The sequence below is a fragment of the Geospiza fortis genome, unplaced genomic scaffold (assembly GCF_000277835.1).
Source record: "Geospiza fortis unplaced genomic scaffold, GeoFor_1.0 scaffold16, whole genome shotgun sequence".
NCBI lineage: Eukaryota > Metazoa > Chordata > Aves > Passeriformes > Thraupidae > Geospiza > Geospiza fortis.
Genome location: NW_005054302.1, coordinates 1,086,943 through 1,099,187, shown reverse-complemented (window position 1 = coordinate 1,099,187; position 12,245 = coordinate 1,086,943). Strand labels below are relative to the sequence as shown.

The 12,245-nt window shown below is 46.0% G+C and overlaps 1 protein-coding gene across 1 annotated transcript in view; it reads left to right on the top strand.

The window, feature by feature from the left end:
- Nucleotides 1-1,252, top strand: part of RASL11A (RAS like family 11 member A) — a 2,013-nt gene extending 761 nt beyond the window's left edge. The window contains exons 2-3 of the mRNA XM_031066042.1: nt 10-164; nt 363-1,252. Of these exons, the coding sequence (XP_030921902.1) occupies nt 10-164; nt 363-815 (608 nt within the window). The 3' untranslated portion in view covers nt 816-1,252. The remainder of the gene's footprint in view (nt 1-9; nt 165-362) is intronic.
- The last annotated feature ends 10,993 nt before the right edge of the window (nt 1,253-12,245 follow it).

The window sequence follows — 12,245 nt, the reverse complement described above, 5'->3', positions numbered from 1 at the left end:
ACGGGGGAGGCGGGCGGGGCGCGGCGGGGCCGGGCGCGGCGGGGCCCCGCGTCCGTCCGGGGCTCACGGCTCTCTGCTCCCCAGGCAACCTCTACTCCCGGCTGGTCCATCTGGACGGGGACCACGTTGCCGTGCAGATCCAAGACACGCCGGGATGCATTCAGGTATGGAGATGTTTTGGATCAATCGGTTCTCCCGTGCTACCCAAAGGCTCAGCTTTTGAGCCCAAATTTCCTGCGTGCCTAGACTTGGTCTCCTGAGACAGAGCTCAGACTTCCCTTTGGACCCGTTTGATGGTGCTATGCTCGATCTTTATACTCGCATGACCCAATGCCGAATCTGTGCTCCCTGTTGTACTGCAGGTGCAGGAGGACTGCGTGCAGGTGCTGGACTCCCTGTCCCGGTGTGTGAAGTGGGCAGAGGGCTTCCTGCTGGTCTACTCCATCACAGACTACAGCAGCTACCAGTCCGTCCAGCCTCTCTACCAGCACATTCGCAAGGTGCACCCTGACACCAGGACTCCCATCATTATTGTGGGGAACAAAGCAGACCTCCTTCACGCCAGGCAAGTACAGGCAAAAGAGGGACTACAGCTGGCAGATGAACTGGGTAGCCTGTTCTTGGAAATCTCCACCAGTGAGGACTCCCAAGGTGTCTGTGATGTCTTCCAGTACCTTTGCAAGGAGGTCAGCAAACTACAGCATGCTGGCAGCACGGACAGGAGGCGGTCATCCATCATCCCTCGGCCCAAATCTCCCAACATGCAAGATCTAAAGAGACGTTTCAAACAGGCTTTATCTTCCAAAGTCAAGTAAACCTCCCAATGACATCTTCTGGGACTCAATAGAATTTATTTTTGTAAACTAGTTAATAAAAATCTTTATTTTTTTACTAATACCAGCAGTGTAGAAGTAAGTATGTCAAAGCTTGCAATTTCCTTGCTGTTCTCTCATTTGACTGGTTGGGTTATTTTTAAAGAAAAAAAAGGGGAAAAAAGGCTGCATAGCAACCAAATAAAGGTAGTTGGAAAGGGGAATTTTGCCACGAGGCTTTGATTCCATTTCTTTTTTGGGGGGCTGGGATTTTCTGTATTAAGCTACTCATATAATTTTCTCTGGAGGCTTCAATTTCCTATTTGTAAAATGCGAGTGTTAATGATGAAATCATTACCTGCCTTTATATAGTGCTTGGAAAGCCATTGGTGGAAAACTTTGTAGGAGATAAAAAAAGCTCTATTAAACATGAAAATATACAAGTGTCTGTAAGAATTCTCGTTATAACAGAACTGCTCTCTCCCTCAAAGCTGCTGTTTTGCTTGCACCTGTAATAGCCTGAATGCTGATAGGCTGTTAGGAATGAGCTCCAATTTCTGATGTGCCTTAGAGATCTGTTCTACAGAGTTAATAATTTGAGCCCCAAGCATTTAACAGGAGGGTTCAGTTTCTCCTACAGATTGCTGTGGAACAAAGTGCTGAGCAATCCACAGCAGAGGAGTGTGTGGGTTGGCTGTTGCTTTCTCTGGAGATGTATGATAGGAAGGACTGATGCGTAGGACCTTTTCCTTGGACAGAAAATAGCTACATTTAAAAGGAATCACACCTTTATCTTCCCCAGAGTAATTTTGTAGCTATTGAAAACAGGTCAGACTTTACTCCACATAAACTCTAAACCATACTAGAATGGGTTTTATTAACTGTTTGCTGGATGTCTGAGCATGGAATGTAGGTTTTACCCTTTCAGTATGCTTCTGAATTATGTATGTGAGAAATAAAACTACATGCTGAGTAGAAAGTGTGGAAGTGGATTAATCTGTACAGGGGAAACTTGCTGTCCTTACTCAAGTGCAAGTCCAGTAAGGTTTATTTTATAAAATAAAATAGGTAAGTCAAAAGACCACTTCCTTCTTTCCTTGTGTTAGGAAAGGCAGGTAGGTGCTGTGCCTTGCAGTTAGTGGGCAATCCCTGTTGTTTCTGATCCCTGGGCCTTGAAGCTTCCTTCACTTTTTATCTGCATCTGAGTCTTCCTTATGGTGCTAATTGAGGGAAGGGTGACTGAGCATGTTAAAGATGATGCTCTGTGCAGAAGCACCAGAGGGTCTAGGCAGGGGTGTGGGGTGCCAGCAGCACTGTTCCCCACCCAGGGCTATGTGCACCTCTTCAGCCCAGGCATGTCACTGTATGTCTCCTCCATGAAGGCCCTGTGCTGCCCTGGGCACAGGAGTGCTGATACCCAGAGCTGCAGGAACAGACTGAAACTGGGGCTGCAAGCTGGATCCAAAACTCTTGGAGCTAATCCACGTCAAAAGCATGGTGACAGCCTGGACAAACCAAGTAATACTTAAATGTGTTAATACAATACTTAACACATGTTAAATATTTCTTCACTGTGAGAGTTGTTCTGCCAGGCCCAGGATTCTGGGCTTGAGGGGAGCAGGATGATGGAGTTGATGAGAATGAGCATGTCCCTGGCAGACTTGAACTCACCACATGGACCATGTGTCCATGGGGAAATTTGAAGAGAAATTGAAAAGTCACAAGTGGGATATTTGTGGAACATGTCACCATCTTGAAACCAGGATAACAAATTGTTTCCAAGAGAAAATACACCTCTGGTAGAGTTTCAGTTGTTTTTTTAACCTGCAGCTTTTGTCTTTGGAAATAATTTCCTACTCATGTATCCAGTACAGAGTTTCACCAAGCAAGTTGCTAAAGAAATCCAGTGCACACATGATACAAAATATGCTAAAGGGGCAGGTAATGTTATTGGACAAGTCTGCATCTCACCATGGTCCTCAATGGCCAGGTGAAAAATCACATTAGTCACTGACTTAGATGCCTCCCACTGCCCCTGGCAAAGCAGGAGCTTGGATCCCCACTCTGGTACAGGAGAAGAGTTTGTGCAGGAACCAGTAGGCACTCAAGGGGCAGGGATGGGCAGGAGCAGGGGCATAAATTTTCCTCATATCTCTCTCATGGGCAAAAGCTAGAGATGGCTCTTGCTACACAGGCACCCATGCTTAGGTCAAAGGTGCAACATCTCCTGTCTCCATCCCATGCTTCTCATGCTGCTGGGCTGCTTCAGCCACATGTCAGGAGTAGGATAATCCCCTCAGGGATGTATGGAGAATCTGGATGATTAGAGTGTGTTGATGGCAGGGAGGGATGGCTGCTCTGATATGCCTCCAACTTAAGGTAGCAGCTGCTTTGGCCCACACTGGGTAACACTTTTGGGTAGAGGTACATAAATTAAGCATTTATGCTGTTTGTCTGAACTTCCCCTGGCTGGCACAGATCTACTCTCACCCAGAAGTTTTCAACCCTGAGCTAACAGGTAAAGCACAAGAAGAACCTGCTGGCTCCCAGCACATTTTACCCCAGCATTTTCTTCAGTCCTGTAAAGCTGGAGCAAAGTCCTGAGCAAAGCAGGCCCGCCAGGGCAGGGAGGGCAAAGCATCTCACAAGTACTAGTAGAGCAGCTCCAAATCCTTTGTTTCTCCTGGGCCATGGCAACTTATGCCTTTCCTACTGAATACTTGCCATCCCCAGTCTCTAAGCCCTTCACAGAGGGGGCAGGGTGGCTTCAGGAGGGTAAGTGGTGCATAGCGTGGCCTTTTCTCCTTGATCAGAGGAAAATATGCATCTGCCTCTTTCCTCCCACCACCTCCGCTATGAAACAGAATCACAGCAATTTTCCCTGACAAGATGGATGAGTGGGTTTTCAGAAGCAGGGATGTGTGCAGCATCACACTCTATTATGGCTGCTACTACATCAGCATCTCCCCCCTGTTGGACTATTTTGTCTACTTATCTCCAAGCTCTGAAATCATCCAGTAATGCTTTAAGGCTTCATGAATTTTAAAATAGCAGCTGCCATCAACCTGTTCTGTGTACTCAACTCAGGAGCTGCACATCCCTAGACAGAGATAGGGGTGTTTTCTTCAAAAAGCTTTATGGATGTCCCCTTTATTTTCTGCCCCACTGGAGCACCTCGACCCAGGCTGCTTCCTCACTGTCTCTTGATGGGGGCTTGCCTCTCAGCACAGGAAATGGCCAATGCTGCAGTTCATGCTGTTTTCTGTGGTTTGTCTGTGGGAAGGATCGTGGACAAGGCAGACTGTGAACAAGGACTGTGTTCACACAGTGGGCAAGAGATGGGTTCAAGCTTCAGACAGGGAGCAAAATTGATTGAGATATGGATGCATGGATGCATGGATGGATGGATGGATGGATGGATGACTGGAAACAAATCTGCATCCCATGCATGGATCTCCTGTAAAATGATTTTATTCCTGCGGGACTTCATTAGCTTTTGCTGAATGATAATTCAAATAGATTCCAAATTAAGTCCTTTAGGCAAAGGCGACCTTTTATGGCATTTGCACTTGGCACATGACCACTGGTGATTCACATCAGTATGGCAGCAGGATCTCTTCAGTTTCTCCTAAGTGAGGATCCAAAGTCTGTTGTCCTTCTAGGAGCAATATCTTTGAGGGTGATGCCATTGTTGGGTCACTGCACTAAACTGTAGGCAACACTCCAAAGAGTTGTCCCTGAGGTACCTTCAGTGACATCCTGAAAAACCTTTTTATGAGTAGAGCTCACAAAACAGCAGCTCAGATTGCATCTGGGGTAATTAATGACAATTCGGATTTCCCTATTGATTCTCAGGTTTCCACCACTCTCCTCATTTTGCCTATCTAAAAAGAAGGAGAAAGCAAATACTTTTTATTGAAAGTGGTTTTGAGGGAATTGGTTCATGAAATTTTCTTACTACATTCAATGTTTGATGCTTTGACTGAAAGAATAATAAATGTATATTGTGACTTGTTATGCCAGTGTATATTGTGGAGCATAATCAGCTATATACTATCTTCCCACACTACCAAAAGAAAAATTAAGATATCGAGATTGAGCTTTCATTTCAGTGCCCTGTGATACTTGATTTACAACTGAAAAGCTACATAGTGAATTTTGCATAATGATTACAGAGCTTCATAGATGTCGTAGCTGCTGTTTTGAAAAATGTGCTTGGTTGTTTGTTATCCACGTTTTTCCTTTGTGACAGAAAACAACCAGCCCTAGGAGCAAACCTCATCAGGGACCCTCATGGTGTGAGCTGCTGTGTTGAGGTGGCTGCTTCAGCCCCATGCTCTGCCCTTTGGGCTTTGCTGGGCAAGTGTTTGGGCAGAGGCACCCACCTACCCAAGCTTGTGAGGTCATGGTTCAGCAACTCTATTTTGCTCTTGACCTGTGCACAATATTTCCATTAAAATGTGTCTGTCCGGGAAATTGCACAAGCTTATTTGTCAGCCCGCATTACTGGGAAGTAGTAATTAATTCTTAAAGCTGAAATATTTCTCTTCTAAGGTATTTGGCTCTTTCTGCATTACTAAAAACATCCTCTTCTCAAGTTTCAAATGGCCCTTGTAAACATTTCCTAGTAATTTTATCCCTTGGGGTGGTTAAGCCAATATCAACAAATGCTGTTTCTGTGGGAGCAGCTCAGAGCAGAGAGGACTACACTCTCCCCAGGCTGAGGCAGTGAGCTGAACTACAGACTCCTGTCCTGCAGCTGGTACTTCCTTCCACTCCTGCAAACAAATCCCCGAGCCAGAAAAGTAATGTGCCTGTTCTTTGGAGCTCAGAGCCTGAACCCTTCCACAAGCCTTTAAGAGCTTGGTGATTTATCTGAACCACGCTCAGCAAGCAGACCTCCCAGTGACACCATTTCTTTTTGGTATTGGAAGTCCAAACGTCTCTTTTAACCCTGGAAGACAGATCTGGCAGAAGCCTGAGGAGTGCAGAGAACATGAAGAAACCATAGCGACAGCAGCATGGTATTGGCAGCCCCTCAGGATCTGAGGCAGATAAGGAGGTGTTGCCTTCCTGTAGGAAAACAGCAGGCAATAAATATGGATGCAATTAGGCTGATTTGGTTGAAAATTCATGGGTTGCACTCAGATGCTGAGAAAGAAAAGGGCTGACTGTCACCCCAGTGTGCCCAGGGCCAGCCAGGAGGGCAGCTGCCCCCAGCCCCCAAGGAGTTCATGCCCGTGGCCGGGGAGCCTGCCCTCAGCTCAACTGAGACTCCTCAGCAGCTTCTCAGTAGAGCATGCACCACAACCCATGGAAAGGGGATATGCCTGAGATAGATCATTTTGCTCCTCCCTGGGGAACAACCACCCTGCATCGTGGGGGCACCTTGGTCTGTGCTCCCCAGCAATGAAGAGATAAGGCCACAGTCCAGACTAAGAGTATTTTTTCATTCTTCACCGTCCTTGAGCCTCTGACCTGAGCTGGGAAAGAGCTGGCCTGGGCTTTAGACATGAAACAACCACTCCATCAGTACAGACAGGAGGAGCATTTGAGAATTTATATCAAATTATGATGTTTTTTACTCCTTCTCTTATGCCTCATGTCTCAGACAGCATGTAGAGGCTAAACCAGAGAGCTCTGCTTGGGTTTATTGCATTCTTCAAGGTGCCCAGTATCCCACTCAAGTGGCAAAGTCCCTGCAGATTAAAGGTACTTAAACACAGCATTAGTTAGGAGGGAATTTTTACATCTGCCCAAGTGCTGCTCACATATGGCCAATTAAAAAGCCTCCTAATGGGCTGGTTTGTGGCTGTTGCACAACAAGGCTTTGGCTGTTATTACAATGTGCAGATGAGCTACAGCACCTGCTCTGTGCTAGGGCCCCCCGTCCCTCAGCCACACAGCAGGGGGAAAGATGCTGTATTATTTTAAGGAAGGCCTTGGGAAAGCACTGGTGCTTCTGCAGTGAGCTCAGTCAGGTGCAGGTGGGCTCCATTTCCTTCAAACGGGTACCACTAAGTGATTTGCTATTAAAAAATGTTTATAAAATGTCGTATCTGGATGCTCATGTTTTTTCAGCACATAGCAAATGGATGCAGATGGAGTGTGACTCCTGGTGACCCTTCAGTATTTAAACAGGAAGATGCAAACATAAGGGTTAGCCTGAGTCTCATGTGCCTCTCTCATGCCAATGATCCTGCTGTAGAAGAGCCTGTCTAGAATGAAGGGTTATAGGCAGGAGGCAGAGGTCTGTGCTAATTCAGGCTCTTACCTTGAATATAAAATATGCATCTGGTTGTTGAGATGATTCCTAATTTTAGCTCTGGTGTTGAATAATGGAATAGCATTAATAGCCTGATGTAAATCTGTCCATATTCCTTATGCAAAATTACCATCTCGCTAGTGAAACAGGCTTCTTTGATTTTGCCTGGATGCTGAAGAACAGTGCACAATAAATATGCATTCAATTAGCTTAATGTGAGTGAGCAAAGATATATTGCCTAATATAGCTGCAATTCCAAGAACTGATGCATCAAATGCAATGAATTGTTTTCCTGGGCTTTTGATTGTTTCAGGGATTTCTGATCAAGCTTGCTTAGAAGGCATTATAATCTGTTTGTATTAATGAGACCTTCAAATATGAAGCTGGTAAAATAAAAAGAAAGACATTAAGCAGAACTGAGTTATTTTAACAAAGTCAGTGAGCTGTCTTGCTTGCTATATTGTCCTCTTGCATAGTGAAGGAAAAACACAGGAGGAAACTGGGAATTTCAGGGGTCCACCCTCATGTGGACAGAGTAGAGGTGAGGTAAGGAGATGTCAGTTCTGCTTCCAGCTGCATCACCCAGGCACACGCCTGTGTGTTGTATGATGGGAACTGGTAATTATAAAAGCTTCTCGCTTACCTGGAGGCAACACTATGGGCTCCTCCCACTGCTTGTGACCTTCCTGATCTTCAGCATCCTCCCAGCAGGGAGCTGAACAGGCAAACATAACTTACACACTGGGGAAGTTCCTTCTGATAACTGCCTGAAAGTCTCCATGGTTGTGCCCATGCTTCCATCTCAAAGAGAGCTGGAGACTGAATCCCAGTCCTGACATCCAGTGGACTGGTCCATACCCACTCTGCTTAAAGCTGATTGCCCCTAGATTAGGATGGTCTACATGAAATAATATTCAGTCCTGGAACTCTTCTGGGCCCTCTGGGATACTCAGGTCTTTAATGATTTTTTTAACCTTTTTTTTTCTTTCCCCCTGCAGTTCAAAATACCCCAAATTATTTGACAGCTGTGTCTGAGCCCATAAGAGTGGTATTTTTAGCAGGCAAAACAGGCTTTGTGTTTTCTTTCATGAGACTCATGGAGGCATTTTAGAGTGCAATGCCCAGGAGGGTCCTGTTAAAGGCTGTGTGGCAGGACCTAGCCCCACACCATCCATGCTCTCTTTTGGGAGACAACTTGTGGGAATGAGCTGTTCTTGGAGGCAGCTGGCTGGGGCCACCCATAGAAGAGATAGGCAGTGTCAGCTGGAGTAGGTGGGCAGAATTCCACCACAGGGGTCCACTCAGTGACCCTCCTTCAGGCCCCTGAAGAGACAAACCTGTTCACCTCAGTGAAGATCAGGATTTTTTTCTATAGCTTGCCACTGATGTAGAGAGTTTGGTCCCATTATCTTTGTCATTCCCCTTCATGCAGATTCAGGCTGATTTTAGACCTCTCCTAAGCCACCTCTTTGCCAGACTACCCAAATCCATGTCCCTCAGCATCTCTTTGTGGCTCATGTGCTCTAGGCCACTGACCATCCTGCGGAGTTTCTCCAGTTCCTCAATGAAATACTAAACTGTTGTCCCTAAATAGGACAACACTTCTGGGGCAGATTTACTAGCACTGAATAGAAAGGGAGCAGTAATTACCCTCCAACTGTGCTGAAGTCTTACAGCAAAGCCCAGGTCCTTCCGTGCATGGCTGTTGTGTAGGCAGAAGGATGCTGTTCCTACACCAAAGCAAAGGGTTTGCACTGCTCTCCATGGGATTAAACTCCATGGGATTTCTATTGTCACACATCCCAAGTTTCTCAAGGTCCCTCTGGGCTGCCTCTGCCAGCTCTGCTAAATGGAGATGGCTGTCATTACTTCTAATCTATTACCATCTGTATGTGTGCTGAAAGTGCCCTCTGTGTCATCAGCCTGGTGACTGATGAAAATATTGAACAATATCAACTCCTGTGTCATTCCCTGGGGTCCTCTGTTCATTACTGGCTGCCAGATGGCCCATCACAACATTGATTACTATTCTTTGACCTAATGGTCCAGCTAATTTTTGGTCCAGCTAATTTTCAATCCATCTAACAATTTATTCATCCAATTCATGTTTGCTCAGGTTTTGCATGAAAATGCTGCAGGAGGATTTCCAGCTGTCAGAGCTATTTCTGATCACTGGGAGTTTCTGATAATGAACAGCAGCCTTGAGGTCACATCAGCAACCTCAGGTGAATCCCACCTGCTCACCTAAATCCCAATACTTACAGCTTCTCAAGGCAGACCTTCATCTGCTCCTCCCCTTACTGGCTGTTCCCCTTCTTGTCAAATCATGCTGGATATGCAAGGTGTGGGAGTAAGCCTTGCCAATGAAATGTGTGCAAAAAAAAGTGTTAAATGCTTTAGTCTTTTTGCTTATCATCTTGACAGTGGCTTGGCTCACACGTTTGTTGATGGACTCACAATTTCTCCACATTTGCTTTTGCTGCTAAGACACGTGTAGCGCCCACCCTTCACGTTTCTTCTTGTACTATGCAGTCTAAGCTCCAGCCAAGCTTTGTCCTTTCTGGTTTCATCCCAGAGTGAATGATCAATGCCTACTGGCTCCTTTCAGTTGCCTGCACATGCTTCCAGTTGTTGTTATCTCTTATTTTAAAATACTAGCTCTGTGACCCCTGGAGCAATGGTGGGCTTGCACCTTATGTAGATGCTTTATCTTGTAGTGTTTCTGCTCTTTTTTTTTAAGTGGTTCTCAAAATGGCAGCTGCTCCCTAATATGACTTGATGGAAAGCAAATCAGATAATATTTTTTCTAAAGAAGTTATACAAACATGTTTAACATGTCAGTTAATTGAGAAGACACTTGCTCAGACAAAATGCTGCACAAGAGGACGGTTTGCTCCTAAGCTGTCGTTTTCATACTCCCAGGGCCATTGTTACTCTTCTCTGATCTCCCAGGCCTTCAGCTGGATTTAGGGTGTCAGGTCACAATGCCCCTTGGCGTCCCACCTCCAGACTGCAGTCCCCCATCTGTTTGCACTTTGGGTCCATGGCACCAGCTCAGATCTCACCCAGCTTCTGAGAAGCAGAAGTGCTGAGGAGCCCTCCTGCCTCCAGGCATTTCAGCTCTGTCTCCATGGGGCTTGTCTTGTGTCCTTCCTGTCAGCTGTAGAGAAGACAGCAAATAATGGATATAAGCTGCTGCACAGGGATTTAGGCCAGAAATTTGAACATAATTTTTAAGAGTCTGGGCAGTTAGGTCTGGAAAATGAGCACATCAATCCCATGAAATCTCACCCTTCAGAATTTTTAAGAAGAAAGAAGAGGGCAGTGGGGTTAGGTGCTCCTGCACTGGGTCTGGAAATGCTGGATGAATTCCTAAGCCCTGCTCAGTCCAAGTTTTTGGTCATCTCTTCAATGTACCATCTGCTTTGTTCAGCCATGGGTGTCTGCCCATTTCAGCTCCTTTCTCCACATGACCAGGCCCTCAAGAGGTCTCTCTGACCCTCCCATTTTCTGGCCCAGAAAAATGCATTTCATTCCTTCACTAGCAGGAGCTCCATCTCTTCATGGTTTGGAAAACAGTGGAGCCATGCTAGTGGGTGCCTGTGAGCACACAAGCTCCTTGGGGAAAGGGGCTGCTATCCTCCCCTGGAGAATGGGGCTGAGGGCTGCCCACCTTCCTGGAGGACCCAGGGAAATGCAGAGAATGTGGAAGGCTGCTGATCTTGAAAGAGAGCTGGAAATATAACCCAGAACAAGTCTTCCTGCTGCATGGCTTCCTGCCACCAGCACTGGGAATACTGCTGGGTGACATGGAACTGGAAAGGTCCCTTGGTGTGCTGGAACAGCTCTCATCTAGTAGGGAGCCCATGCTCTCAAGCATGACCATCAGCAGTGGCTTGAACATTGCCAGGGAGCAGTTTAGATTACTTAATTTAGAGAATCAGTCAGCAAACACCAGCAGAAATCTGCTATAATTGTCTTGATTTCCACTCTCAGCAGTAACTCCCTTTTGTCTTCCCCATGTCAAAAAGCAACACAGCTGTGGCCTGTGGCCCTGTGGTCGGGACACTTTCTCCATCCCCAGCTCAGCAGCATGCCATGGAAAGGCTGCCCCACCTCATCAGTCACTATCTAGTGTGGAATTCCTCTCTGTGCTCACTGGAGAGGAAAACCCTGCTGCTCAGGGTGCAGCTTTGCTCCCCAGGGGAGGCTCCAAGGGCTCCTACCCCTGCAAGGGCAGGAGCTGCTCCTGCCTGTGCTGCCCACCCTTGTCTTCACCAAAAACTTCAGTCAAACCTGGACTTCAGCGTGTGCATTTTCAGAAAAAAACCAGTGACATCTAATCACATCCACTCTTCCCCAGCCCTCCTGCAGGTCAGGTTTACCCCATGGGAGCCACAGTTAAGGACATTCACAGACATCCCAAGCCACAAATCTCTGCTCCAGTTAGCTAAAACAAGATGTTACAAAAGCAAAACCACCTCCAAACTTCTGCATTACCTAATGAAACCAGCCTATTCCTTGATGAGCTTGTGCAATGTGCAGTTTCAGAGCTCTCCAAAAGTGGTTTATGACAATTTTAACCCATGGATGGTCACTGCTCTGTTTTAGTTCCCAGTGAACACTCAGAATTTGCTGCAAAACTGCAGGCAAGGTGGGATGTAGTTCTGGGGTGGTGTTTTGCACACTGCAAAGGGTGGGAATAAGGAAGATGATGTGTGTTTTGGGGGGCAAGTATTGTACATATAACAGTGTGCATTCAAGCAGTACAGCACAACTGCTGTAATAGTTTATACTATTTAAATAACATTTAAAATGGGGAAGCTTCAGAAAGCCTCTTGAAGATTGTCAACATCAATTTTAGTCCTAAGGGCACTTTGTGGCATCAAAGGCCATAATGAAAGATTTCCCAAAGCAAATGGGAGCTTGGAAGACTTTTATATCTCACATTCTTTTCTATTTCTTATGTTCCTTTTCTTCTCCTGGAAAACTCTATATAGTCTATCCACAAGCAGGTAGTCTGAGAGATTTTATTACTAACGACTACAGACAGCTTCTCCTGTCTGAAAAATAAAGATGGATTCATGTAGTCTTTGCTGCTGCTCTCAAGAAAATGTCACTTTCCTCACCAGACAGCAAAGGCAGGCTAGATTTTCTTACCAATATTT